At 51.2% G+C, this 27,993-nt stretch overlaps 2 protein-coding genes and 2 long non-coding RNA genes across 8 annotated transcripts in view; 1 reads left to right on the plus strand and 3 right to left on the minus strand.

Annotated features, from left to right (window-relative positions):
* The window catches only part of ABAT (4-aminobutyrate aminotransferase), an 82,498-nt gene extending 68,223 nt beyond the window's left edge, over positions 1–14,275 (plus strand). For 2 of the 4 annotated variants that reach the window (XM_027611995.2, XM_027611996.2), the window contains exons 8-15: positions 42–134; positions 635–697; positions 2,840–2,903; positions 3,373–3,521; positions 4,677–4,814; positions 5,597–5,764; positions 7,194–7,340; positions 7,720–9,771. In XM_027611995.2, the coding sequence (XP_027467796.1) occupies positions 42–134; positions 635–697; positions 2,840–2,903; positions 3,373–3,521; positions 4,677–4,814; positions 5,597–5,764; positions 7,194–7,340; positions 7,720–8,016 (1,119 nt within the window). In that variant the 3' untranslated portion in view covers positions 8,017–9,771. The other 2 variants (XM_027611997.2, XM_027611994.2) reach the window with 2 other exon arrangements.
* LOC113932700 lies at positions 5,777–11,045 on the minus strand. Its single transcript, XR_003523107.1, has 3 exons — positions 10,331–11,045; positions 10,082–10,229; positions 5,777–6,158 (listed from the first exon to the last, which is right to left on the minus strand). It is a non-coding gene; the product is annotated as an uncharacterized LOC113932700 (long non-coding RNA).
* Positions 14,276–16,100: 1,825 nt separating the features above from the next.
* On the minus strand, positions 16,101–19,169 carry LOC113932985. Of its 2 annotated transcripts, XR_003523193.2 has the most exons (4): positions 18,791–19,169; positions 17,649–17,786; positions 17,440–17,513; positions 16,101–17,295 (listed from the first exon to the last, which is right to left on the minus strand). It is a non-coding gene; the product is annotated as an uncharacterized LOC113932985 (long non-coding RNA). The 2 variants fall into 2 exon arrangements; XR_003523192.2 differs by having other exon boundaries at positions 17,649–19,169.
* Positions 19,170–21,913: 2,744 nt separating this feature from the next.
* On the minus strand, positions 21,914–27,989 carry TMEM186 (transmembrane protein 186). Its single transcript, XM_027613435.2, has 2 exons — positions 27,955–27,989; positions 21,914–24,411 (listed from the first exon to the last, which is right to left on the minus strand). The coding sequence occupies exons 1-2, from the start codon at positions 27,955–27,957 to the stop codon at positions 23,776–23,778; spliced, it is 639 nt and encodes a 212-aa protein (XP_027469236.1). The 5' UTR covers positions 27,958–27,989; the 3' UTR covers positions 21,914–23,775.
* Between the last annotated feature and the right edge of the window lie 4 nt (positions 27,990–27,993).

Raw genomic sequence — 27,993 nt, forward strand, 5'->3', positions numbered from 1 at the left:
TCAAGATGGAGCCGAGGCCACAGCTGTTTCTCTCCCTGCAGGTGGCTCCCAAAGGGATGTCCCAGCTCATCACCATGTCCTGTGGCTCCTGCTCGAATGAAAATGCCTTTAAGACAATCTTCATGTGGTACCGGGTGAGGTTTGGGGCATGAGCATGTGCTTGTGCACACATGAGCACACACACACACAGCCTCCCCAGCCCCCAGCCACACACTCGCCCCCTGTCCAGCCGTACATCCCCCCTGGCCGGAGTACTGAACATCAGTGACCACGGTTAAAATCCAGAGAGGGCCACTACCTGGAGAGGGCTTCCCAAGCCTCCCACGGGGGTGGTGGGAAGACCCGAGTAACCCAATTTCATTACACTGGTTTTCCTTGGCATCATATACACTATCTCAGCAGTTCTTGTTGTTGCTAACAGAACAATAATGCACCTATGTATTCCTCTCCTTAAGTTATTGCAAGCACAATGAACAATCTCATGCATTAGTACATACTCGGACTGGTTGGTGTATGTGAATAGCTGGGAGAAAGCACTCACTAGGGACCCGAACTGAACATGGGTCTGAGTGTAACGTGGAAGCCCCTCCTTCCCCAGAGAGTCTCTGAGATTTTGTCTGTTCTGTTTTGTCAGAACAAAGAAAGGGGTCAAATGGGTTTCTCCAAAGAGGAGCTGGAGACGTGCATGATCAACCAGGTAAGCACAGCGGGCCCTTCTGCCCCGGCCCCTCACAGACCCTGGCCCTATCAGGGAGGAGGTGTCTCATGCAGCTTGGCACCTGTAACAGAATTCCACACACAGACTGGGCGGCTTACATAACAAATGTATCTTCCCACAGTTGGGGAGGCTGGGGTCCAAGGTCAAGGTCAGTTCCGTTCCCTGGGCCAGGCTCTCTGCATGGCCTGTGGACAGTGCCTTCTCACCATGTCCTCATGTGTCCAGGAGAGAGCAGGCACTCTGGGGTCTCTTCCTTTAAGGGCACCAACCCCATCACCAGGGCCCTACCCTATGATCTCATCCAACCCTGATCACCTCCCAAAGGCCCTTCCTCCAAACACCATCACATTGGGAGTGAGGGCTTCCACATGGATATTTGGGAGGGACACATACATCATGTCCCTACCAAGGGGTTCCCAAGCATTCCTACTCCCTGGTCCATTCCCCTGGCATCAAGGCTGAGTGGAGCCCTTCCTGACTAGCACTCATCAGTTTCCCAGGACAGCTGCCTGAATGTGACTGTCTGAGGAGCTCTTTAATATACTCTCCAGAATCATCCAAAATGTCAGCACAAAGGCATGTACAAGGGCATTCAGCCCATTGGTGCTTATAGTCTCGATAACCAGGAGAAATTGGGAGCCAGCTATATATCCAGTAATGGGGACAGGGGAATGAAGTGTAGGGGTTCGTCCACAGAGACACCGAGGAGGCCAGTGTCGGAGATGAGGGGTGGGGGTGGGGACACAGGAAGAACCAGGTGGGTAGATCTCAAGCTCCCCAACCAGCTTCAACCAGAGCAGGCCTGTCCTCCCCCTTTCAGTGATTGAGACAGAAGTGTCTGCTATTAAAAAAAAAAAAAAAAAATCAAGAGCCACTGAACTCAATGACCCCCTGCATACATCCACAAGATTCGGCAAAAACAGTCACAAAGGGTTTCTCTTGGCCTGGAGACATGCGTGCTGTGATTTAGTGAAAACAGTGGGATGTTAATTGCATGGACACTGTGCTGTCAACCATGTAAATAAATACACAGGAGATTACTGGAAGAAGTCCTGCTAATATGTTTACAGTGGGTTGCCTCTGGGTGGTAAGATTGCTTTTAATTTCTTTTCATGCTTCCTTAAATTTTTTTTTTCCTAATCCACTCCTTTCTGTGTGTTCACACAAACCTACATAACCTTAAGCATTCTCTTTTTCCTTCTGGCCATCTTTAAAAACAGTGGATCGTGCCCTCCCTCCTTCTCACCTGATCCCCATGGACATCCTGTTCCATCGACATTTATACATCCCATTGCTCACGTGCCATGGCTGCATCAGGGGGCAAACAAGGACAGTGATTGGAGGGTATTCCAGAGTTTGCTTGGAGGGGAGGAGGGGGGTTGGTGCTTTTCCCTGGGGCTCTCAGGGACCTGGGGGAGATCAGCCAGCCTGAGGAAACACAATGTGAGCCTCCCAGCATCTCTGGGTCCCCAGTCGTCTGCGTGAAGCAGCTGGAAACAGGTCTGGCCTGGTGGGGGCTCAGGAAACAAGGCTGCTGTGCTATCCACATGGGGCTTCCTGCTCCCTCCTGAGCCCGGGGCAGCCTCTATAGGAAGAGGGTGCCACTCCTGCCCCAGCTCTGCAGACCCCTTCCAAAGGCCCGGGGCACTTCCAGTGAGATGCCCAGTCCAGCCTCGTGTCCCAGGAGACACCTGGCCCACCAGGGCAGTGAAAGCCAGGGCAGTCTGGCTGCAGGAGGAGTTCCAAACTCAAACGCCATAGCAGCCCAGCAGGTGACGTCAAGGCCTAAGGCAGGTGTTGGGCCCTGGTGCAGCGAGCTCTCGCCCAGCCTTTAGGCTCGGCCACCTGCTGTGGCCACAGGAGGAAAATGGGCCCAGGTGATGCAGAACTTGTGAGAAGCCATAAGTTTAGATACTTACATTAAATCTCATTTTTACTTTAAGGGCAAAACAGAACATCTGTGGGCTGGATGCAGACCTTAGGACTCAGTCTGTCACTTGGTCCTGAGAAGGGACTCGGGTTCTTCTGATAGACATGTGTGTTCCTCTAGGTGCGCAGGGTCAGCAGTACAGTCCCCCAGCCCTACGACTGTGACTGACCACCACTGTTTCTTGGTCCTAGGCCCCCGGCTGCCCCGAGTACAGCATCCTCTCCTTCATGGGCGCATTCCACGGGAGGACCATGGGTAAGGAGGGACCGGTGTGATCCCCCGGTGGCAGTTAGAATACAAGTAACAGTGGCAACCGCAGTGACGGTCACCTTGGGTCCCACCTTGGCCGTTTTCACATGTAGTGTCTCACTGACTCCACACCGTCCTCTGCAGGTCGGCGGGGGGGGTTGTTATTCCCACTTTGCAGACGTGGAAGTCGAGGCTCAGCAAGGAAGGAACATGCCAAGGGCAACCAGTGGCACAGCCAGCATTCAAACCCTGGCTCTGTGCCTTTGAAGTCTGCTCAGTCTGTGATGAACCAGAAAGCAGAGTGTGCGCACGCACACACACAGGTTCTGCTTCAGCATCAGGGTGTCACAGGGACTCCAGGCAACAGGCCTCCCTGGGCGTTGGGAGACATGGCCTGAATTGCCTGTGATCTCCTTTTCAAAGACTGTTCCTCCTACTTCCCCAAGCCCAGTCGCCTTCTGTTTTGCTGACCTAGGATGCTTAGCGACCACGCACTCCAAAGCTATCCACAAGATCGACATCCCTTCCTTCGACTGGCCCATTGCACCATTCCCACGGCTAAAATACCCACTGGAAGAGTTTGTGAAAGAGAACCAGCAGGAAGAAGCCCGCTGTCTGGAAGAGGTAACGCTGCTCCGTGTCCTCACCCCGGGGGGAGAGGAGCAGAGTCTGTCTGGGACCTGCATGGTGGGCCCTGGGAGGGACGTAGGGACAGAGAGGCGTCGTGTCCCACATGTTCCGCACCAGGAAAAGTAACGGGACACCTTGATTCTGCCTCCTGGCATCCATCACCCCATTTCTGGTTCTGATTTCTGTATTGTTTAAGTTTCTTTGGGGGCAAGCTTCGCTGACTCCAGAACAAGAGGGACTTTATGAGAATATGGGGCAGCCCATAGAAAAAGCGGACACCTAGGACCCTGTCGTGCACCGCTTTTCAGCCTTCTCCCAAGTCCTAGGGCTGCTCTGGGGTTGCAGCGGGGGCAGGGGAGGGACTGAGGACGAGCAGGCCCTGTTGCGGTGCGTCCGCCGCACCCAGCAGCCCTCCTTCGATCTGTTCTGCATACTGGGCTTCCATGTTAGACTCTGGAAGGAGTCTTTGCTGGGAAAGAGACACCGGAAACTTCTTCAGGCTTGGAATCTGAGCTCAAATGAGGCTGGTTTGAGGCTGGTTTGCCTCTTAGACACGTCATCCTTTTTGATCAGTTAGTAATTAACACGGACTGCCTGTGAACAAGGTGCTAGGTGCTGGGTACTTAGTGGCAAAGAAGAGAGATGAGAATGGAGTCCAGTACAGTCCCGTCCAATAAAAATATTTAGCTACATATGTAATGGGAAATATTTAGCTACACATGTAATGGAAGTTTTTCTAGAAATCAGCGTTTTTTTAAACAAATATACATCTGAGATTCTGCACAGAAAGGACCCTTCTACCAGTAACAATATCACACTAACGATACAGTAGTGATAGTATGTACTTGGGGTGGCGGCAGCAACTGCTTCCCATACGCCGGACCCTATGCTGGGTGGTCTCATTCAGTCCCTCTGTGGCCCAAGTCCTTAGTTTCTCCCCCGCAGGTGCTAGCACCAGGCCCAAGTAGGACACATTCCCACCCACACAAGCAGCTCCGAACAGATGCCACAGTCTTCACCAGAAGTGCACATGAACACATGTTCTGGCATCACTTCGGCGGTGTAGGGGGTGGGGACCACCTGCCCATCCGTGGACGCTGCCCTACTAGGGCTTCCTCCAACCACTGTTACTTGCCCCCGGGAATGCAGGTGGAGGATCTGATTGTGAAATATCGGAAAAAGAAGAAGACGGTGGCCGGGATCATCGTGGAGCCCATCCAGTCTGAGGGTGGAGACAACCATGCGTCCGACGACTTCTTCCGGAAGCTGAGAGACATCTCCAGGAAGGTCAGTGCATGGGGCCAGGGCTGGTCGGGGCCATGGACCCTCTTCAGCTGGTTTTCTGGAGGAAAGGGTTAGCTCTGGGGTCCTCGCGCACGTCCAGATGGTCAGAGGCTGCCCGGCGGCCTCACTGATAGAGGCTTTGAAGGCAGGGACAAGGTCAGGAGTTTCTCCCTCAAATCTCACTGCAGAACCAGCCTCCACCCTGCCGTGTTAGGGACTTTCCCAATCCAGGGACACCTGGGAAGGCCTCAGCCACCTCCTTTACTCTCTACAGACCCCACCTCATCTTTCAGCCCAGTGTGGTCCACAATCAACAGATGCAAAATGAGCAGACTCTAGGCTAATATCACATGTTTATTTTAATATCTCTTGCACGTGCAACTGGCACATCCAACCAGTGAGACAGGAGCTGCTCTAAACACAAATACCCAGTAACTAGCAGTCGGGGTGGTGAGTTGAACTGGCAGACAGGACAGCTGGAGCCTGGGAGGCAGGTCTGGGCCTCTCTGCTGGGACTGCCGGCCCTCAGAGGGAGTCCGCTTACTCGCTCGGGGCCTGAAGCCAAATGCAACGTCGCTGTGCATGGGTTCAGGGCATACTTGATGTTATGGTCCTGTTCCAGCTCAGCAGTCTGAGGACAGGTTCAGGTCCAGCTCCAACGGAGCTGCTGTGCAAGGCCCAGGAGCAGGGGCCTGATTCACAGACCAGAAGGCAGTGTGTCTCTGGCTGGATGCTGGTCGACAGTGGTGGGTGTTGATTTGCCCCTTCTCTCCCTTCTCGGCCAGCATGGCTGTGCCTTCTTGGTGGATGAGGTCCAGACAGGAGGGGGCTGCACCGGCAAGTTCTGGGCCCATGAGCACTGGGGCTTGGCTGACCCCGCGGACGTGATGACCTTCAGCAAGAAGATGATGACCGGGGGCTTCTTCCACAAGGAGGAGTTCAGGCCCAATGCTGTGAGTAGCCGCCTGCCCTCTCCTGGCTCACCACCACTCCTTTCTCCAAACCCAGAGCTGAGTGGACCCCCACCAGGTCACATAGGGCCCCTGGACACCCACTTCTTACCAATGTAATGAGCCAGTGGTTATGATCACCCAGCTCTGTGCAGGGCAACTTCCTCGCAGCCTACTGTCAGGCTCCTGATTTCCGTGTGCCCATACGATAATGTTGTTAAGAGCTGCTGCCGTGAACTGAGCATCTGCTTTGTGCCTGGCCCAGTTCTAAGTACTTCTCATGTCCTTTTAATCCTTACAACAATCTAACGAAGGAGGTGTTATTTTTCTCTCTCATTTTACCAATGAAGAATCAGGCATGGAGGGGTTTTAAGTGAGTTGTCCAAGGTCACACAGCCTGTTAAGTGACAAAGCCAGGATTCAAATGAGGAGCCCATGCTCTAAACCACTACACTGTACTGCCAGATATACAGAGCGGTTCTCATACACACATACACACACAGCGTTATCAGGGGCCCGGGATCTTTTCTTCCACCATTCCTGTATGTGCTTTCCACCCTCAAGATTGCCTCATGATCCAAAAATCACTGCTGGAGCTCCAGCCATCACATATCAATTCTAGGCAGTAGGAAGGAAAAAGGAGGGAAGGACAAAGTGGCCCCCTTCTTGTCTTTATAAATCAGCCTTCCCAGAAATCCCACATTTATGTTTCTAATATTTTGACTAAGATCTGGTCCACATGTCCATTCCTGTCTGCAAGGGACGCTGGGAAGTGTGTTTTAGTTGGCTGCACTGATACCTGAATAATTCATGGAGGAATAAATCTGTGGTCATTGTGAGTCAGAATACCATCAGTCCACTCGACTCTGCCACCTCTATGTTCCAGGTCAAATCACCTAACCTCTCAGAACCTTGGCTCCTCTTGTATAAAATGAGGATTATAGTAGTTGAGGACCAACTGTCGTGGTTGCCCCAGGACTGACGGATTATCCAGGGCATGGGCCGACTTGGTCTCCCTAACAGTAGCACCTAGCTAGAGGGTTGTTGTTTCGGAAAGAATTCAGTGAGGGCGCCTGGGTGGCTCAGTTGGTTAAGCCACTGCCTTCGGCTCAGGTCATGGTCCTGGAGTCCCGGGATCGAGTCCCGCATCGGGCTCCCTGCTCGGCAGGGAGTCTGCTTCTCCCTCTGACCCTCTCCCCTCTCATGTGCTCTCTCTCTCTCATTCTTTCTCTCAAATAAATAAATAAAATCTTTAAAAAAAAAAAAAAAAGAATTCAGTGAGATGATGTATGTTACCCTCCCTGGCCTTGGTAGATGCTCGCTGGGCTAGTTTCTCTCCCCCTAAGGAGGGACAAATGTGTCTGAGGGAAGCGGGCCCCTCCAGGGTGTGCCTGTGTGTGAACCCTTGGCGACACCCTGTGCCTCATTCCAGCCATACCGGATCTTTAACACCTGGCTGGGGGACCCGTCCAAGAACCTGCTGCTGGCTGAGGTCATCAACATCATCAAGCGGGAGGACCTGCTGAACAACGCAGCACACGCCGGGAAGGCCCTGCTGACGGGGCTGCTGGACCTCCAGGTACCCCTCCCAGACCCCCACCTGTGGCTCTCCACCATCCCCACCATCCACCCGCCAGCATGGTATTGTACCTGCTCTCCCATGCCGCTTCTGTAGGGCCTGTCCCTCCCCCACTCCCAGCCCCTGGCTCTCTTAAGTTCAGGCATCTGTCCTCTGAGAAGCCTCGCACGTGCCCCACTCACATTCCCCCAACGTGTCACCTCGGCCCTTTTTGCTACTGTCCTCTGACACATAACCACTCCCAGCAGCGCTGTCCAACGGGACAAGCCCCAGAAGCAACTTTAAACGTTCTAATAGCAGACCAACAGTAAAAAGGAAGGAGGCAAAGTTAGTGATAATGTATTTTACGTAACTCATTACATCCATACGATGATTTCAGCCTGCCGTCAATACAGAAAATAGTCACTGCGGGATTTCGTATTCTTCACTAAGACTTGGAAACCCAGCCCGGACCTTACACGGACAGCGCGGCTCCACTGGCACTTGCCACATCTCAGGCCACGCGTGGCTGCCGCGTGGGACAGCACAGCTCTGTTATCACCACATGTCTTTGTCATGTGGTGCTCCCTGCCCGACACCCTCCCTTCACCCAACCCGGGACTTGCCCAGACGGGGCAGGCTGGCGGGAGAATACCCAGCAGGCAGAGGCTGGAGGTCAGCTGACCCCCCCAGCTGATGGTCACAAAGAACCCTTCTGCCCGGAGCTGGAGGGTCGAGCCACCCGTGGCCTGAGCAGAACCACCAATGGCGATGGCAGGGGTGGTGGGGAAGGGGGGGTCGGTCAGTAGTGGTAACAGCCTCTGTTTATTGAGCGCCTGCTGCATGCCCGGCCTAGAACAGGGGCTCTCAGTCGCCCGTGGGGTGAAGTCCAGCAGGGATACATGAGTGTAGCCACCATTACTATCCCAGTTTTACAGATGAGGGAACTGAGGCATGGAGGGGTCATTAGCTTGTTCAAAGTGACACAGCTTCCATATGGCACCCAATCTACCAACTGGAACCTGATTCTGGTGGACTTCAAAGTCCATGTTCTGGGGGATGCCCGGGTGGCCCAGACGCTGAAGGGGTAAAATGAGACCCTCCAGCCAGTCAGCTGGTGCCCGAAAGAACAGAGGAAGTGCTGCAGTGACTTCCAAGCCTCAGTTTCCCCACCTGTGGAGACAGTATGGTCTCCTCTGCTGGCGGAGTGAGGATTCAAGACCATGCATGTAAGTGCCTGGCACACATATGGGCCCAGTTATTACCACCAGAATGTGGCTTTATCTCCACTTCCCACCAGTGAGATAACACTTGCCCCTTGGCTCTGCCCCCAATGCCCTGAGATTATGTTTTTTTAAGATTTATTTATTTGAGAGAGTGCAGGGAGAGGGGCAGAGGGAGAATTGATCCCATGACCCTGAGATCATGATCTGAGCTCAGATCAAGAGTCGGATGCTTAACTGACAGAGCCACCAGGCACCCCTGCCCTGAGATTATTTGGGGTCACGCAAGCCCTGTCGATGGTCCTTCCTTTGCATGAACAACAGTGGGTAAGAACAAAGATCTTCTATGCTGACTGACTGCAGTAGCTTCCTCGGGCTGCTGGAACAAATGGCCACAAGCTGGGTGGTTTAAAACAAGAATTGGTTCTCCTACTATTCTGGAGACCAGAAGTCTGAAATCGAGACAGCAGCATATGTAGGGATTCTTTCTGGAGGCGTGGAGGGAGATTCCAACCCACACCTCTCCCGGCTTCTGGTGGCAGCCAGCAGTCCTGGGTGTCCTCTGGCTTGTGGGTACGCATTCTGGCCTCTGCCCCCATTGTTCCCATGTGCCCACGTCTCTGTCCAGATCTCCCTCCTGTAAGGACGCCAATCCTTGGAGTTAGGGCCACCCTAATCCAGTGTGACCTCCCCTTAACCTAACTAATTGCATTGGCAAAGACTCTACTCCAAAGTAAGATCACATTCACAGGTTCCAGGTGGACGTGAATTTGGGGAGGGGAGCACTGTTCAACCCAGTACCTAGTCGCAGAGCCTAGAGTGAGGATGAGCGTCCTCTCCTCAGATTCACAGGTTTTCTAGAAGAAGCGCTGACAGAGATGGCTAACATCCCCTGAGCACCTGCCAAGTGCCAAGCCCTGGGCCTGACATAGAAATCTTGTGTCTCTAAATTCCCACCACAGCCTGTGGGGGGCAAGAGCATTTACATCCTTGGGTTTACGGAAGAGGAAACTGAGGCACGGGCCACTTCTGTGACTGGCCCCAGGGTGCATCAGGAGAAAGACACAGAGCGGGTTCTGGACTCAGGACTGGATGTGTACAGAGCCAGAGCCCGTCACCCCACAGCCGTCGTGCAGGACGTGCAGAGGCCTGAAGGCCAGACCCTGGGGGGCACGTGAGGAGCTCCTCACAGCCCAGCTGCTGCCTGGGTGATGGGCTGTGATGCAGCCTTTTCCCCCCACTGCAGGCCCGGTACCCCCAGTTCATCAGCAGAGTGAGAGGACGAGGCACCTTTTGCTCCTTCGACACTCCTGATGAAACCGTACGGAATAAACTCATTTTAATGGCCAGAAACAAAGGTAAGTGAACAGGACTGGAAGCTGAGCCGCATCAGGGACCCAGGTCACCTGGGGAGGGTGCACCGTGGGGTGCAGGGAGGCAGGGGGTTTGCGGGGCTGAAAACAGTCTGAGTGCTCTTTCTCAAAAAGAAGGGGAAGTGGCCTGCAGACTTCCTTATTCATTCACTGTATAGATACTCACTGAGGTGGTGAGTTGCACCAACAGAGGAGAGAATTGAGATGATGAAGGAACGAGACCATTGGGGCCCTTTCTTCAAGGAGCTCAAGGTCTAGTAGGAAGGGGACATGTGAGACGGCGTTTCATAAACCATCGGTTGTAGTTCTGCAGCCTAGGAAGAAGGAAAGGAGGCTAAGGATGGAATAGCGGGGAGGGGGGAAGTGTGGAGACCAGGAAATCAGGGGAGGCTTCCTTGAGGAAGAGGCATTTTACCTTAGGTCTAGCCGGGTGAGCCAGGGCTGGCCAGGTGAAGATGAGGAAGGGCATTCGGGCAGAGGGAGGCATGTGTGTAATAACCTGAGGCGGGATGGAGCCCACAGAGGCAGAGAAGCGTCTGGAACGGAGTGTGAGGAGGGGCTGCCAGGCGCATGTCACATGGGCCTGTGGAGCCCGTTCAAGAGTCCTAGCTTCTTCCTGAGCTATGGGAAGCCACGGGAGAGGCTCAGGGGGGTCAAAGTGTGCAATCAGAGGGCCTGAGATGGGTCAAGAGAGACTCAGCCCCTTCACTGCTCCATCTCAGAATTCCCGAGGGGCAGGGGTAACTTGTCTCCTCTGTAATGAGAAAGCTGTTTCAGGGGCGCTACGAGACCTTGACCAGAACACCCAGCCGGTCAGTGCTCAAGACGCCCTTTAAAATCAGCAGGCCCGACCGCTCCTGGTGACAGCTGTGCCTCTCGCACCTGCTGCCGGCCGCCCGCACTCTGTCACTTCCGTTTGCTTCTTTCTTTCCTGACCCCACCATGAGTTTCTGGAAGCCAGGTCTCAGCGGGCCTGGTTCAGGGGCAGCAGAGCAGGCATTCGAGGTGGGAGGGAGGGAGGGAGAGAACGGCCGGTGGGGTGGGTGGAAGGACAGACGGAAGCTGGACGGAAGGAAGATGTGCAGCCCCCCGCCGGCGCCCAGGCCGCTGACCGCACCCCCCGCCTCTGCTTTCAGGCGTGGTGTTGGGAGGCTGCGGGGACAGATCCATTCGGTTCCGCCCCACTCTGGTCTTCAGGGATCACCACGCGCACCTGTTCCTCAATATTTTCAGCGACATCTTAGCAGACTTCAAGTAAAGAAGCCATTTCCACTACGCTCTGAGAAAGCCCTGATCTCAACTGTTGTCAAATTGATTAGTTTGCCTAATTCATGTTTTCACTTAAAGTATCAGAGGCGAGTGCATAAACTGAAGGGTTCTTTGTGGGGAGGGGGTGTCTGTGGTGGCTTTGGGAGGGAGGGGACAGGCGGGAGGGGCTGGTTTTGATTTTCCTCCCTGCAGAGCCAATGACGCACGTGGGTCTAAGCCCAGAAAGCCTGCGTGAGCCCTGGACATCGTCTTCGGCAGGGCCATGAGGGTCCTGGCCATATATGTGCCCACCTTGACCCCAGCAGTGTCTTTGGAAGCCAAGAAGGGAATAACAGCTGCTCCCAGGATGGTGGCTGGGACTTCTGGGTTCCAGTCCCTCTCAAGTGCCATACTGTGTGATTGACCATGCGGGCTCCCTACATGGTCACCCCCTCCCACCCGGCCCTGGAGCTCTGAGCAGGTCCCGTGCACAGTTCAGCAAAGGACAAGACAAATCACACAAAGGCAGGACAGTAGGAACATTAGGCTGGAGCTTGCAGCGTGGGAAGGGGTCCTGTGGCCTCCTGATGATTAGGGCTGCTCCACTCAGTGCATCTGGGGATCCTCTAAACTGTGAATTCCGTTCTTGATGGGCCTTGGCCTTGGAGAATCTCTGGGTGGTAGCGATGGCACTTCTTACTCGCCACCCTTCGTTCCACCAACTCTGTCCCCTCTGTTAAATGTCATCCCAGTCCTCTGCGGGGGGGGGGGACTGTAGCCTGGGCATCTACGGGGACACACAGGAGCCAAAAGGACAGAGGCACAAGCCAGTCGCCCGGGAGCGGAAGCCCAGGGCCTGGGGCAGCAGAGCCACCTCCTCTTGCCTCCCTTGCCTCCCTGGGCATCAGGGGTCTGACCCGTGGACCCCTTGCCCCGGGGTCCTCCGCTCCACTCCTGAGCAGGCCTCACTGGATGGCAGAGCTGTGCAAAGCTGCTCCAGCACGGGCAACCAATTGCTGAACTAGATTTCTTGAGGGAAGCACCATGAACTCAAGGCACCAGAGCACCATGCAGAAAAGATTGCCTCTTGGTTCAAGGTGGTTGCCTTGTACTTGCCATTCCAGATTACAGATTTTCCTGATGGAGAGCAGGATGTAACTTACCAGGCAGATGAGTTAAATGCTTAGTTGGACGGTGGTGGAGGCCAAGGGGCCTCTTCTGGAGGCGAGACATTCTTGGAACCGATTGGACTTCCGATGCTCCTACAAAGAGCCTCTGGTTGTCCCCCAGCAGTGGAATGGTGTTTAGTGGGCAGACTCGGGAGGCCCCACTGTAACCCCTGCCCCAAGGGAAGCGGTCTGCCTCCCCCTGCCTGCTCGGCTGTCTCGGGAGATGGACACACCAGGGTTTGCAGTTCAGCACTTTGCTCTTCTAATAACTTAATCATCCAAAGACCTCAAACTGGTGGTAGTGGTTTCTTTTTCTTTTCTGCTTCCACTCTTCCAAGTGGTCCTCGACCTACATTTGTAGAAAAGGAAAGGCAGTAGCATGTTTGACAGACACAGATCCATGGACTCGCACACACTGCATCTCGTGGTCCATGCTAACCGTTGCTTTTCAAAAGGACTTGTGTCGGTGTCAGTGTGAGGCTGTTGGCTCTGCCAGCTGAACGGAGGTGTCTGCCCCCCCTCTCTGTGCCGGGTACCACTCGTTTGTATGTTCATCTCTCTATTCTGTCATTCCTTCATGGAACTTTCGCTAAGTCCCTCCCCTGTCCCAGGCCCAGCGCTAAGCACTAAGAATACAACATGGTCCCTGCTGTCAAGGGACTCCCATCTCATCGGGGACAACAGACTCTTCAACCAGCAATCCAAGCCGAGTAGCAACTGCTGTGACAGATGTATGGGAACGTTGGGAAATCAGAGGGAGTGCCAGGCAGGCTCAGGAGGTTTCGGGGAGAAAGTAACATTTGAGCAGGGTTTGGTAGAATGAGCAAGAGTTCTCCAAGCAGACAAGGCGAGGAGGAGTGTCACACAAAAGGGGACAGCACGTTCAAGGCACATCAGTTCACAGTCTCACACCTTCCACTGGGGATCCAGGTTCCACGGGCAGTATCCCAAGATTAAGGCCTTATTGAACAAACAAACCAGATGCAAACTGAACCGTAATTCATTTATTGGCATAAGTATGCTTTCTCTGGAGAACTTTAGCATTGGGTGCAAACATGCGGTAAGGTCCCGGAGTCCAAAAGGTTTTCAAGCCAGGGCGCAACTAGAAACTCAACTCTCTTTGGTGCAGAGAGTGGCTATAAATATTTTATTCCCTCCCACGGGGCAATCATAGAGAAATGAAATCATTTTACCTGGAAAGTTATTTCCAGACTTATTCACCCCTTACCAAGGGAAGTTACTTCTCGTGAAACTTTTTAAGCCATTTTCAACACGCTCTTGTTGGCTTAGGGCATCACATGAGTTCCTGAGGCATCCTCTTTTGTGGGTGGGGGTATAGCTGGAAGAATCTGAAGGAAAAGACTCTCGGCAGGGCTCACAATTGTAGGGGGAGAGGTGGGTAAAAACGGGGAGCCCAGCTGACAGGTGGCTGACTAGGGCGGGGCCCGCGGAGTGCTTCTGTGGCCGACGGTCTGGGAATGAATCCATCGCCCATCAGTGCCATAGACTTTAGTAACTATCTCTAGCAAGTCTTGTCACTTGTACAGAAAACAAGGTCCTGTAATAGCAAGTCTTAGCACATCCTCACTTTTATTATAAATGGGTGTTTTTTTTATAACTTTTACTGACACTCAGTAACCATGCAAAAGTGTGCACATTAATATACCTGTATATCTATACCTATCTACACACACACACACACACACACACACACACACACACACACACACACCAGCTCATGGTAGAGAACCATAGCTAGGGAGCACCGCTGACTTACACATTCAAAGTGATCTTGTTTACAGTATTCTGTTGACAGTGCCAATAAATGATAAAGAAATTAACATGTCACAATGTAACTGATGACCATATGCACAATTCCGTGAATTAAATCTGTTTCCTGTGTTAATCAGTATTCTTAATTAAAAAAAAATTTATAATGGAAACATCAGCATGAACGTGGCCTTTTTGGGGTTGGAAAGTTTTGTTAAGCCATTGTCTGACAAGTACATATTAAGCACCAATTACATACCGCTTAGGGAGGCCTTGGGGGATTACTCTGCCTGCATAAGTCTGCCTTGGGCTCGGGAAGCACCGTGAGGCCATTAACCCCACCAAAGCTCATCGAGGACTTACCATGTGACAGGGGCACGGGGGTGGACAAAGCGTGGTCCTTACACTCAGCTCATCTTCCGGCAGGGCAGAGGTCACAGCAAGCCAGTGTAGGGGCCGGAATACGGGCAGACCCCGGGTGCTGTAGAGGCACAAAGGGCAGGTCCCAAAGTTGGAGTAGAAGTTAGGTCCCTGAGTTCCATCTTCAAGGTTGAGTGGGAACTGCTGCAGTGACTCTGAGGAGGGACGGAAGGCAGTCCAGGCTGAGAGCAAAGCTAACCGGAGGCATGACGTCAGGGTGAGGGCAGGCATTCTGTGGTGTGATCAGAGAGAGGACCAAAGAAACAGGCAGGGCTCGGCCGCAGAGGGCCTCCCCCGCCCTGCTCAGAGGCATGGCATTTCCACGCTGTGGCTCAGGTGCCGCAGGTTGGGAGCAGGGGGGTCACCCACCATGCTGAGTGCTCCTGGGAAGGATGGGGAGGCCGAGAGACCAGTCAGGAATCTAGTACAGTCAGGGTGACTTGGTGGCCCGACCTGGACCAGGGCTCGTAGGCTCCCGCCTTACCAACTCTCCCACCTGTGTCAGCGACCCTGTGAAATGCAAGGCGTGGATCCCATGGTTTTCCAGGCTTCTTCCACTTTGGACACACAGCATGTCTATAAGAGAATTCTCTTGGAAGGCAAGGTTTACCATTAAACGTGCTTTTAAAATAATCACATATAGTGGGGCGCCTGGGTGGCTCAGTCGTTAAGCATCTCTCTTTGGCTCAGGTCACGATCCCAGGTCCTGGGATCATGCCCCGCATCGGGCTCCCTGCTCAGCAGGGAGCCTGCTTCTCCCTCTCCCTCTGCCTGCCACTCCCCCTGCTTGTGCTCTCTCTGTCAAATAAATAAAATCTTTAAAAAAAATCATAATCATCACATCTAGTAATGATAGTTATCATTTTTTGAGCATCTACTATCTGCACGCATATTCTGTGGGGTCTTTATAATTTTCAGGACAAACCTACGAGCTATGTATTCGTATGCCTATTTTCAAGATGAGGAAACAAGCTCAGAGACGCTGGGGGAACTGCTGAAAATCACGCAGCTTGGAAGCCAGGATCTGAAACACACAGCTGTATGAGAGATGGTCTGTTAGTGTATAAACAAACATGTGTGTAGACACATGCAGTTGGCTTCAGATCAGGTGAGGGTGGGGACTGTCTAACACTCCAGGACCCTTCTCACAGCCAGCCTAGCTACCAGCCTGCCCAGTAGCCTTGGAAAGTCAACCTGAACCGGTCGGCGTTCATGTGAGCTCTTAACGTAACTTACTAGAGTGGGTTGTGGAAGGCACCAAAACCTCAAGGTCAAATACTCTCTGTTCAAAACAGACACTGTTTTCTACTTTCTGTTCTCCTTCGGTGCTGGGGAGGCAGGATGCTGCAGGGGAATGACTTAACTCTGCTGCTTTCTAGCTGGGTGGCCTTGAGCAAGTCTCTTCACCTCTCTGAACCTCCTCTACAAAAGGAGGCTACAGGGCGCCTGGGTGGCTCAGTTGGTTAAGCGACTGCCTTCAGCTCAGGTCATGATCCTGGAGTCCCGGGATTGAGTCCCGCATCAGGCTCCCTGCTCAGCGGGGAGTCTGCTTCTCCCTCTGAACCACCCCCCCCGGTTCATGTGCTCTCTTTCTCTCTCATATAAATAAATAAAATCTTAAAAAAAAAAAGGCTGCTAATAGTAACGCTCACTAGCACTTACCAAATACTCCCCTGGACCGAGCACTACTTTAAGTGTATTCCAGGTAGTAAGTCAGTCCTCCAAACACCCTAGGTGGGTGCTACGGTCATTGCTGCTTCCCAGGTGAAGAACCCAAGGCACGGAGAGAACTCCTCCAAATGGGTCACAGTTCACCCACATAGAATGTGGCAGGACATACAGTGTCCAAAGAATGATTCCAAAGAATGATATATTTCTGTTAAAGTCAAGTTCCCACTCATAGATACTAAGTCTATTTCCCGAAACGGATACAAGTCCGAATGAGTGCCGGGGTCTATCTCAACTGTTAATCAGTGAAGCAGATGTTTTGTCACCAGCGTTGGTACAAACATGGCCAAGTGGTATGGGCCCTGATTAACTGGGCAGGATTTTATAGTTGAATGCCACAGGATCAAAACAAGGCCATAAAAGTTGGACTCTGCCTGGGGCTCAAAGGGACCCTGGTGCTTTCCACATGGGGACTCACAAGTCCTGAAGTCACAAAGCAGCAGCAAAAGGAAAGCCCTCACCCCCGGCCATCTGGGCAGTTCACCCCAGGCTGCCCTTCCACCCCCACAAGCAGCAAAGCCCATCGGATGGGCGCTGGGAAGTGCATTAAACATGGTCCTTGGATGATAGAAGGCTTATCATTGGTAACCAGGGCAGGGAGGACACCAGCTCCCAGCTGTGCACACCGTGAATGTCCCTGGCTAGTGCCAACCTCACCATGCTCTGGGGGACCACATCAGTCTGCCCAGGTGACTACAACAGAATGCCACTGTTGGCTTACAACCCCCTGGTGGGCTCCCCGGGTGCAAACTGGAACTGGCCCCCATGCACAGTAGGGCAGGGCGAGACTGGAGAGAGAGAGGCAGGCCACCCCAGACGGGCAGGAGGCCGGGCTAATAAACAAGGAAACTTAACTTACAAGGCTTGTCTTGGGCAGCTGCAAGATGAGGAGGTCTCCACACCCACCTGCCAGAATCTTAGGAGTTTATATGGAGGCCTTCACTGGGTTCAGGAGTGTCCACTGTGCAGATGGTCTCAACACCACATCACCATGTCAAGGAGGTGTCCTTGGGCAGCTTCCGGAAACAGAGAAGTCAGGTGGAACCTGCATTCCAAGGACAGGGCAGGGGGTGAGGAGCCTCCGATTGCTTGGGGCCAGTTCGAGGGTCAACTGGCAGTCATGCCCTCTTGATGACCTCCCCAACAACCATACACTGGATGGCTTAAATGGTAAACATGCATTTCTCACAGTTCTGGAGGCTGGAAGTCCGTGGTCAGGTTCTTGGTCAGGACCTCCTCCTCCGATGTCTTCACATGGCCTTCCTGGGGTCATACAGAAAGCCTCTTTATTTGTAAGGGCCCGAATCCCATCATGGGGACCCTAATCACTTCTCAAAGGCCCCACCTCTGAGCAGACCGATGTGGTCCCCCCCAGAATTTTGCGGGGGGTATACTAACCTTCAGTCCATAGCAAGTACCGTATGGACATGACATGGTGCAGACCACCCCATTCCCTGCAGCAAAATTATACCCAGCCCAGGGCACGGAGGCGCCCAGAGTCCAGACAGGTCTCAGCAGACAGCCAGGAAAACCACTCTAGAAGGGACAAACATGACCATGTCACCAACGATCTCCACGACTGAATGTTGCCCAACGTCAGCTCAGCTTCCAAGTCCAGAATGGGAATTCGTGGTGGAGAAACTACTCTTCACCTAGAAAGCTGACTTGAAAGAGACCTTGTTTTTCACAGCATTTTTCATTTGTTAAGATAGACAACATACTCTATTATGAAAACTAAAAAACGGTATTGTTATAAAGTTGAATGTGCACGTCTTCCCTCCCTCCTGTCCACCCCTCCCACCCTAACCGTAACCACTGTGAACAAATCAGAATCTACGTGGTTTGTACAAACACAGAAATAAGACCACACAAAACTATATTGTTCTGTGACTTGCTTTTTCTTCCACTTATCATTACCCTATGGTTACCTTTCCACATCAGCAGATATAGTCCAACCTCATTCTTTTCTTTTCAAGATGTATTTATTTATTTTAAAGAGAGAAGCCTGCACATGGTGGGGAGGGGCAGAGGGAGAGAGAAACTCAAATAGATCCCTCGCTGAGCACGGAGTCCAACACGGGGCTCAATCCCATGACCTGAGCCGAAACCAAGAGTCGGATGCTCAACTGACTGAGCCACCCAGATACCCCTCAACATCATTTTTTGTAAGGGCCATGTAAGAGTCCATGGTATGGCTCTGCCAACATTTATTCACCCACGTGACCTACTTACAAAAACTCCATCCATGAACTTCCAGTTTTGTCACTGCTGTTCATTCACTTAGCTATTAGAAACATTCGGTGAACATCCTCATAAGTCGGCTTGGGTATTTCTATTAGATTATTATTTTGGGATTGTCGTCAAAGTGGGCGAATCACCGATATATCCACTGCCTGAATCTAAAGGCTACCTGCATCTCCTGAGAAACTGCTTTATCATCTGTGTGGCTTCCAGGCAGGGTAAATCCCAGTGATTCTCAAAAGTCCGGGTGCCTCAGAATTACCTGGGAAGCATAAAAATGCAGATACCCCAGCACCTACCAGAATCCACAGGGGTTGAGCACAGGTGAGCTTGGACAGATCCCAGGTTCTGCCCTCCTGGCGTGCTGCAGGAGCCCTCGGGGGTCAAGTGAAGATCTGTGGTTCTGGCCCGGGGAGTAAGGGGAGGGAACAATGCATTTGCTCCGTGTGCCCTCTGCTGGTGGTGGGAGCAGACAGCACATCGAAATGGTGGCTCTTTCCTGCACTGGTGAGAATGGGGCTCTCACCTCCAGTGTGGGGATGCTTCAGGGCAGCAATCGTCAACCCAGGCTACACGTGAGAATCACCTGGGGGACCCGGACAATAGCAATGCCTGGTCACCAGCCTGGGCAACGACATTTCCTTTTTTAAGATTTTATTTATTTGACAGAGAGAGGGAGAGAGCAAGCATAAGCAGGGGGAGCAGGAGAGGGAGAGGGAGAAGCAGACTTCCCACTGAGCAGGGAGCCGGTAGTGGGGCTCGATCCCAGGACCCTGAGATCATGACCTGAGCCGAAGGCAGACGCTTAACCAACTGAGCCACCCAGGCGCCCCGGACAACAGTATTTTTTAAAAAGCTCTCCAGGTGATTCTGCACATGGAGCTAGAGCTGAGAACCTACTCTTTAGGCAAAAAAATTTGCCCCGGGAATACGATGTCCAGAGGCATGAATTACTGTGGTGTTTTCTGTCCTGATAGTCTACATCTGAAATTTCCAGCCTGTCTGCATTTCAGAATCGGCTTCAAGCTTGTCAAAAAGATTCTGGGGACCCATCCCACACGTAACCAGAATCTCCAGGAGTGAGGTTCACTCAGGTAATAGCTTACAACTAGACCAACACCAGGGGTTATTTGAGTTAACTCGTCTTTAATGAGGTCAAAGTCAAATCATTAATACCTCTTAAGACATTTTATAGGGGCGCCTGGGTGGCTCAGTCAGTTAAGCATCTACCTTTGGCTCAGGTCATGATCTCAGCGTCCTGGGATGGAGCCCTGCGTTGGGCTCCCGGCTCAGCAGGAAGTCTGCTTCTCCCTCTGCCTGCCACTCCCCCTGGCTTGTGCTCTCTCAAATGAATAAATAAAAAATCTTTTTTTTTTTAAGATTTTATTTATTTATTTGACAGAGAGAGACACAGCGAGAGAGGGAACACAAGCAGGCTTCCCGCGGAGCAGGGAGCCCGACATGGGGCTCGATCCCAGGACCCTGGGATCATGACCCGAGCCGAAGGCAGACGCTTAACGACTGAGCCACCCAGGCGCCCCTAAATAAAAAATCTTTAAAAATAAAAATAAAAAAATAATAAAAATAAAGGATCACTTTGGTGATCCCAGGATCCTGAGACGAAGCCCTGCGTCGGGCACCATGCTCAGTGGGGAGTCCCCTAGAGGATCCTCTCTCCCTCTCCCACTGCCCCTCCCACTCGTGCTCTAGCTCTAAATAAATCAATCTTAAAAAAACAAAAAGCAAAAAGCAAAAACAAAGGGTCACTTTGGCTGCTGTGAGGACAGACTCTAGAAGGGGAAGGATCATGGAAGCAGCAGGTTGCCACAACCCAGAGGAGATATGAGGGCGGCGTGGATCACCATGGCAGGGGTGCACAGGGGGAGAAACAGTCAGCTTCTGGTCGGATTTTTGAGAGTCGGCCTAAAACAAGAAGCCAATGGAACGACATGCCATTTCCCCTGAAGAAAGAACTGGTGCTTCTCAATGGGTTGGTGGCTCCCTGGGACGCCCAGGCTCTGGGTCAGGGCTTGGGGGAGAGTGTTCTCCTGCATGCACAGCTCTTGTGTCTGGGAAAACCACAGCTATGCCCAAACGGTGGGTGCCGAGCGTCCCCAAATGCCTGAGGGACATAACCACACACTCCCCCAGACTAGGGTCTCCAACCACAGGAATCAAATCCACAAACCTACGACCTTACATGTGCATCTCTAATGACAACTGAATACAAATTACAAAGTGTGGTTTCTTCTTGTTTCTAAAAGATCCCACACTTTGGGGCACCTGGGTTGCTCAGTCAAGCGTCTGCCTTCAGCTCAGATCTTGATCTTGGGGTCCTGGGATTGAGCCCCTATCAGGCTCCTTACTCAGCGGGGAGTCTGCTTCTCCCTCTGCCTCTGCTCCTCCCCCCAGCTTGTGCCCTGTCTCAAATAAATGAAACCTTTAAAAATGTATAAAAATAAAAGCTCCCGCACTTCCTTCCACTGTTCCCGCCTTTCTCTGACCCTCCAGGCTTTCCCTAGTGTTGAGGATCAAATCAGGGTCGGCTCCAGCACACACACCCCGCTCTTGCTCTTGTTCCTGCCTCCTCCTCACGGCGACCCACTCCCCCCTCACTGCCCCCCGTCACCTAAGTACGCATGTGCACTGGTTTACCGGCCGTCCTGCCTCCCCCAGAGGAACCCAAATCCGCCTCTTTGTGGCCAGTGCTGAGCAGGGCCTGGCACAAGAGATTTGGGCAGAATGAAGGGCTGATCTGGAAGCTTGCGGGAACAGTCTTGTGTTACAGGCTTTACTTGCGTCTTTGAGATGGAATAAATTAAGAAAACCAAACTTCTTTTGTGTTAGTGACAAAGGGTGGGGGGGAGGGAGGGAGGGAGGGAGAGGGGGAGGAGGAGGGGGAGAGGGGGGGAGAGGGAGGGAGGGAGGGAGAGAGAGAGAGAGAGAGAGAGAGAGAGAGAGAGAGGATGTTAGGCAGGATCCACGCCCCGTACAGAGCCTGAAGTGGGGCTCAATCTCGTGACCCTGAGACTTGGACCTGAGCCGAAATCAAGTCGGGTGCTTAACCGCTGGAGCCACCCATATGCCCCATGATATGCCACATTCCTTTGTAACAATGGGAAAATGGAAATGATTTAAGTAGTAAAGGTTTAAGGACCAGCTACATCCACTCAGTGGAGTATTTTGCAATTTCTGAATTTGTTTTTACACAGAGTATTTAAATGAAAAAATCAAATTATCTGCACCTTTTGTTTTAGGGATGGTGTACTGCCTATTGTTTTCCCCAACTTTACTGAGCTATAACTGACCTATAACGCTGTATCAACTTAAAAGTGTACAACGTAATGATTTATCTATGTATATATATTGTAAAACGATTAATACAACACGGTTAATGTCAGACATCTCAAATCGTTACAACGTTTTTATTTTCTTGTGACAGAATATTTTTAATGGTTTACAAGTAAGATAGTCTTGTGTTACAGGAAGCAAAAACCCAAACACTTCCAGGTACAGGATAACATCTATGTTTGTAGAAAAGCCTGGAAGCACAGTGAGACACCACTTCACACCCATTAGGATGGTGATTATCCAAAAGACGGACACAGAGAAACCGGAACCCTCAGGCAGTGCTGAAGAATATAAAATCGTGCAGCCACTGTGGGAAAGCCTGGCGGCTCCTCACAAAGTTAAATGTAGAGTTTACCCTACGATCCAGTAATTCCACTTCTCAGCACACATCCAAAAAGACCAAAAGCAGGACCTCAAGATTTCTGTAGACCCATGTTGACAGCAGCATTATTCACAAGAGCCAAATGCTGGAAACAATCCAAATGTCCATCAACGGATGGATAAACAAAATATGGTCTACACATATACTATTCAACCATAAAAAGGAATGAAGCTCATACATGTTATAGCCTGGATGCACCTTGAAAACAGGATGGCAAGTGAAAGAAGCCAGACATCACAGACCATGGGGTGTCTGATTCCATCTATACGAAATGTCCAGAATAAGCCAATCCACAAAGACGGAAAGCACATGAGTGGTCACAACGACCAGGGGGAGGGGGAAGTGGGGAGTTATGTTTAATGGGGACAGTTTCTCCTTGGGATGACGAAAAAGTTCTGGAAATGGACCCAGGTGATGGTTGCACAGCGCTGTAGGTGTACTTAATACCACCGAATTGTACACCGGAAAATTGTAAAAGGATAAATTTACATTCTGAAAAAAAAAAAAAAATTTACATTCTGTACATTATACCGCAATAAAAAAAGACTGGAAGTCCACACAACAAAACATGTAGTTGACTTCTGAGTGGCAGAATTATAAAGATCATGTCTCCCTTCCTCTTTACTCTATTACAGATTGCATAACAAACATGTATTACTAATTGAGGGGAAGGGCAGTGCATATAATTAGCTTTAGTTTATAAAATAATGCACCAGAATACAGTTCATATCACTTTAGCACACCGCAGAGCCTTCGGACACGTCTGGGTGGCGAACACAATCTTGGCAGGGGTGCTGTGCTCACCGGGCCGACACCTGTCCCAGTCACCGTGCGGTCACCATCCTGGCAGGGTCAAATGACCCACCTCTATCTGGGCTTCCTCCTAGTCCTTTCTGGGGTTGAGTCCCTGAGGAGGCTCGGCACAGGGCTCGGGAAATCTCTCCTGACTGCTTGGAAGCCTTGCACCACACCATCACCTCTGCAATGACCTTGACATTTACTGTTTATTCTCACACCCATCCCATGAGACAGGCAGGATTTTCCCTTTCATGGATGTGACAACCAAGAGTCAGCAAGACTTGATAACCTGCCCCAGGACTGGGAGTTGAGGACTGAGGTTGCTATTATTGCCAGAGACACAGGGAAGGATGTTTTAAGCTCATGTGAGCTTCACACAAGCGCCCAAGTGTTCTCACTTGCAATCCTGTGCTCCCCCTGCCACACCTCCCTGCCTTCTGATTTCTCAACACGGCACAGCTTGACTGAACCCAACATAGCTTCCTCCAGGAACTGGCAGTTAACAGAAACTTCTGGCCATTATCTGGCTGAATGTCACACACAAATGCAGTAAGAATTTGTATGATAGACCGCTCTCCTAAACCCAATTAGTAGCTCCTGCCTCATGAATTTCTTCATCCCAAAAGTCAAGGGCCTAGAGGCCCTGGCAAAGTCTCCGACTGCCTGATCCCCTTCTTTGGCCTCACCCATACCCTCGGCCTTCCTGCTGGAGATCCAGGCAGCCCAGGGCCACCTGGAGGCCCCGTTCCCAGCTCACTTGAGGGTGTCTAGCATCCCAAACACCTGCGTGAAACGCTCTCTGTCCAGGACGCGTCCATACCGCAGCGTGAGGTAGAAGGTCTGCTTCCCGCTGTACTGCTGGAGGCGCACAAACAGCTCCTGGGGCCGGTCCTTGCTCTCCGTCATGGGGATCACATCTGCCACGGGCCAGTCCGTGTCCTGCCGCCGGCCCCAGAAGGTCAGGTGGGCTACCCGCAGCACGGTGCCTGCCTCATTCACATACAGGATACCCACCAGCCTCCGGAAGAAGTGGCTCATCCAGCAGAGCATGGCCAGGGCGAAGCCAGCTATCCCGCCCGCAAAGCACAAGGAGCCGAGAGTCACGAGGCCATGCGAGTACCAGTAGAAGCCAGGTGGCAGGGCCAGCAGCGTCAGGGCCGTCTGCGCCACCTTCAGCTGGGACAAGTACCCGAAGGCTCGGATTGCATCGAACCGGTAGACCATCTGGAATTTCTCTGTCTCCATGCCTGCAGGCTTCTCCTTCAGGGTGGGGGTCCTGCTCCCTACCCACCTCCCAGGATCCTGCCCAGGGTGGCACCACACCCTGCAGACAGGCCTTCTCCATGCAGCTGGGCCTGCCAACCGTGGCACAGCTCTGAGGAGGGCAGCCTGGAAGGGAGACAGGACACCGTTGCTCTCGAGAACAACCATGCTAATCACAAAATAAACATCTGCAGAGCACCTTACCCGGAGGCACCTGCCGATCCTGTGAGGTTGCTATTATTGCCAGAGACACAGGGAAGGATGTTTTAAGCTCATGTGAGCTTCACACAAGCAGTGCAAGAGGGGTGCCATTACAGTTGACCCTTGAACAACGAAGGGGTTTGGAACCCCAACCCCCAAGCAGTCAAAACTCCACATACAACTTTTGACTCCTCAAAAACTCAACTACCACTAGCATAGTGTTGGCCAGAAGCCTTACCGATAAATCCATTAACACATATTTGTTGTTACATGTATTATATACGGCATTTTTACAATAAAGTCAGCTAGAGAAAAGAATATGATTAAGAAAACCGTGAGAAAATACATTTACAGTACTGTATTAGTGATACCATTAAGTTTATCTTGTTTCCAAGATGAATTGTCAGTACCCACATCAACACTGTCTTATAAGACACAAAACACTATAGATAGTACACATATTACTGACACTAGACACAAAAAAGGAAGGATAATAAGAAAGGGAGATTCGTTATTGATTTATAAGGACAATGATCCATGGATTGGTAATAAAGCAGCAGTAATAGGGTTGCTTTATGACAGCCTAGTGTAATCGATACTATTGTTTCCGAGGAGCCTGGTCTATACGCCAATGAATGAATCTTGATGGCATATAGTATATTACAGTCAGGTTCAGAATACAGTATCGGAAACAGTTACTTTAAAAAAAAAAACCACTTAGCCATGATGATAGGCTAATGCGCATTTTCTCCAATTACTGGGGGGCGGGGAGGGATGGAGGGAGGGGGAGGGAAGGGACATCCTGCAGGGTAGTTAAATCTTTGAAAGCAAAAAGCAAAGTTACAAAACAGTAAGAAGACACACTGTTAATTTTATATTAAACATCACTCACAGCCTCTAAGGATAGGCTACCCACTTCCAAAGGAGGCTTTCCAAAGGAGATTTTCACATGAAGACATTCACTCACATGCGCAACAGGGAAGTTTAAGTAGACGGCACAATGACTATTCACTATTTATTATACGGAAGGGGATCAGCGGGTAAGTCTTCATCCTTGTTGTCATCCTGCTGAGTAGGCTCAGGGTGAGGAGGCAGAAGGGCTGGTCTTGCGGTCTCAGGGGTGGCAGAGGTGGGACAGGTGGAGGGGGCAGGAGGGCAGGCAGGAGAGGCAGTTACACTCGGCGTAACTTTATGGAAATACATCGTAATTTCTGTCTGACTTCTTTTGCTTTTTCATTTCTCTAAAGATGTTTCTGTATGGTACCAATCCCTCTTCCACCACCTGCTTTAGTCTCAGTGCCCGGATCACAGAAGGGTCCATGTTGTAAAAGAAGTCAAACGCCATCTTGAATAATCGAAACCCTTCTGCCAGGTTGTCTAATGTCAACTTGTTTTCTGGCCATGCTGCTTCTATATCTTCCTCATCTGGCACTGGTCCGGAAGCTCTCATCTCCACCAAGGCGCCTTCAGTTAACTCCTCTGGTGTGGGGTCTATGAGCTCTTGATGTGGGAACTCACCGGTGGCCTCTCGGTCGGCAGAAGCTGCTTCTCCTGCTATCTTAACATTTCTTAAGCCAAACCTCTTCCTAAAATTATCAAACCATCCTTTGCTGGCATTAAATTCTCCAGCTTTAGTTCCTTCGCCTTCCTTTTGCTTCAAGTTGTCATATAACAACTTAGCTTTTTCACGAATCATACTAGAGTCTATAGGGATGCCTTTCTTGTAGCAATCCTGCACCCACATAAAAGCTGCGTTTTCAATACGAGATAAAAGAGTATCTCGTAAAAAGTGCAAGGTCTTCGCGCCTGCTGGTGTAGCTGCCACGACAGCTTCACGGATTTCCTTTTCTTTTTTTACAATGGTCCTCACGCTGGACTCATTTATTTTGAAATGGCGGGCAACCGCAGCTGCAGACTTCAATCTACAGTACATACCGAGCAATTCAACTTTTTCTTGTAACGTCATGACTTTTCTCTGCTTCTTGGGAGCACTTCCAGAATCACTAGTGGCATTTCGTATGGGTCCCATGGTGTTATTCAAGGTTTACGACATTGCACTAAACACGATGAAAAATACGCGAGAACCACCGGATCACTTTTTACTGCCATTCGCAATTTACCAGCGATGAAGTGCTCACGTAGAGATGATTAGCAACACACACCGTGTTAAGCACATACCACACTTGAGCTCACCACAACAGCAACAGGGGGTGGCTATGGAATTATTACAGTAGTACGGTATGTACTGTAGTTAATTTTATGCAGTTAGGATTTAATACTGCATCTTCATGTTTGTTTGTTTCTCTCGACTATGAATGATGCCGTGTACAGTCTGTAAGCCTCTGTGTGCATTTTGATAAACTTTTTATAACAAACTTGTGTATACTTTATGGTAGTAAATAAAATAAAGTAGTATCTACCTGTATTTTAGGCATTCATGACATACCTTTTTATTTTTTCAGTATTTCTAGGCTACGCAGTTCGTCTGCCAGGTTTTTCAAATTGTTGCAAATCTCCGAAAAATTTTCCAACGTATTTATTTTCAAAAATCTGTATAGAAGTGGACCCACACAGTTCAAACCCAAATTGTTTAAGGGTCAACTGTATTTCCACTTTACCACTGAGGAAACTAAACACAGAGAAGGTCAGAAATTTGTCCAAAGACACACAGCCAGTGAGTGGGGCAGAGTCTGACTCTCAAACTGTGGTCCTCTTTCCTTCAGGCAGTTCAAAGAGGTATAAGAAAGGTGGTAGAGCCTTCATCCATTCAACAAATATCTAGGGACGGCCAACTCTGGGCTGGGCACTGAATTCATTAGGCTGTGGGAACATTTTCCCCAGCAGGAACCAATGTCCTAAAAGGTAACAAATCCCTGCGATACTTAAAATAACCTCCCTATTTTCTGTCAGGTTAAAGCATCATCTTCCGTGCTGAAAGGGAAGCGCTGTTTTCTGAGCCCAGGTTGGGGGCGGGGGGCGGGCCGGGAGGCGCCAACCCGCAGCACAAGGGTTTTATCAGGTGCACGGTTATACACCTCGCGGAATACAGTGAAAGATGCTCCGGGCTTGGGGGCCTGATCTGGGTTCCGATCCTGACTCCTACAGTCACTAGCTGTGGCTCCTTGGGCAAGTTCCTCCACTTCTCTGGGCCTCGGTTTCTTCTTCTTTCACAATGGGTATTCACAACATACCAAATGACACAGTGGTTTCAAAGCCCTCAATTGCACTTGGTGGACCCGAGGATCTGATGCACCGGGACAGCACTCAGTGAATTTTAGTGCGCGCTACTGTCGCCCCACGTGACCCAAGCGCAGGAAGGCGCGGCACAGAAAACCTTAACCTACGCCGGAGGTCCCCCACCCCCCGCGGATTCCCCGAATCAGAACCCCTGGAATCCGCTTGCCTGCCCAACCTGGACCACGACCCCCAAAGCGCACCACTTGCCGCAGTTCCCGCCAAACTCCTTACCATGGCCCAGCTTCCTGCCGCCGGAAGTGAATCCCCTCT

Source organism: Zalophus californianus, chromosome 10, assembly GCF_009762305.2.
Source record: "Zalophus californianus isolate mZalCal1 chromosome 10, mZalCal1.pri.v2, whole genome shotgun sequence".
NCBI lineage: Eukaryota > Metazoa > Chordata > Mammalia > Carnivora > Otariidae > Zalophus > Zalophus californianus.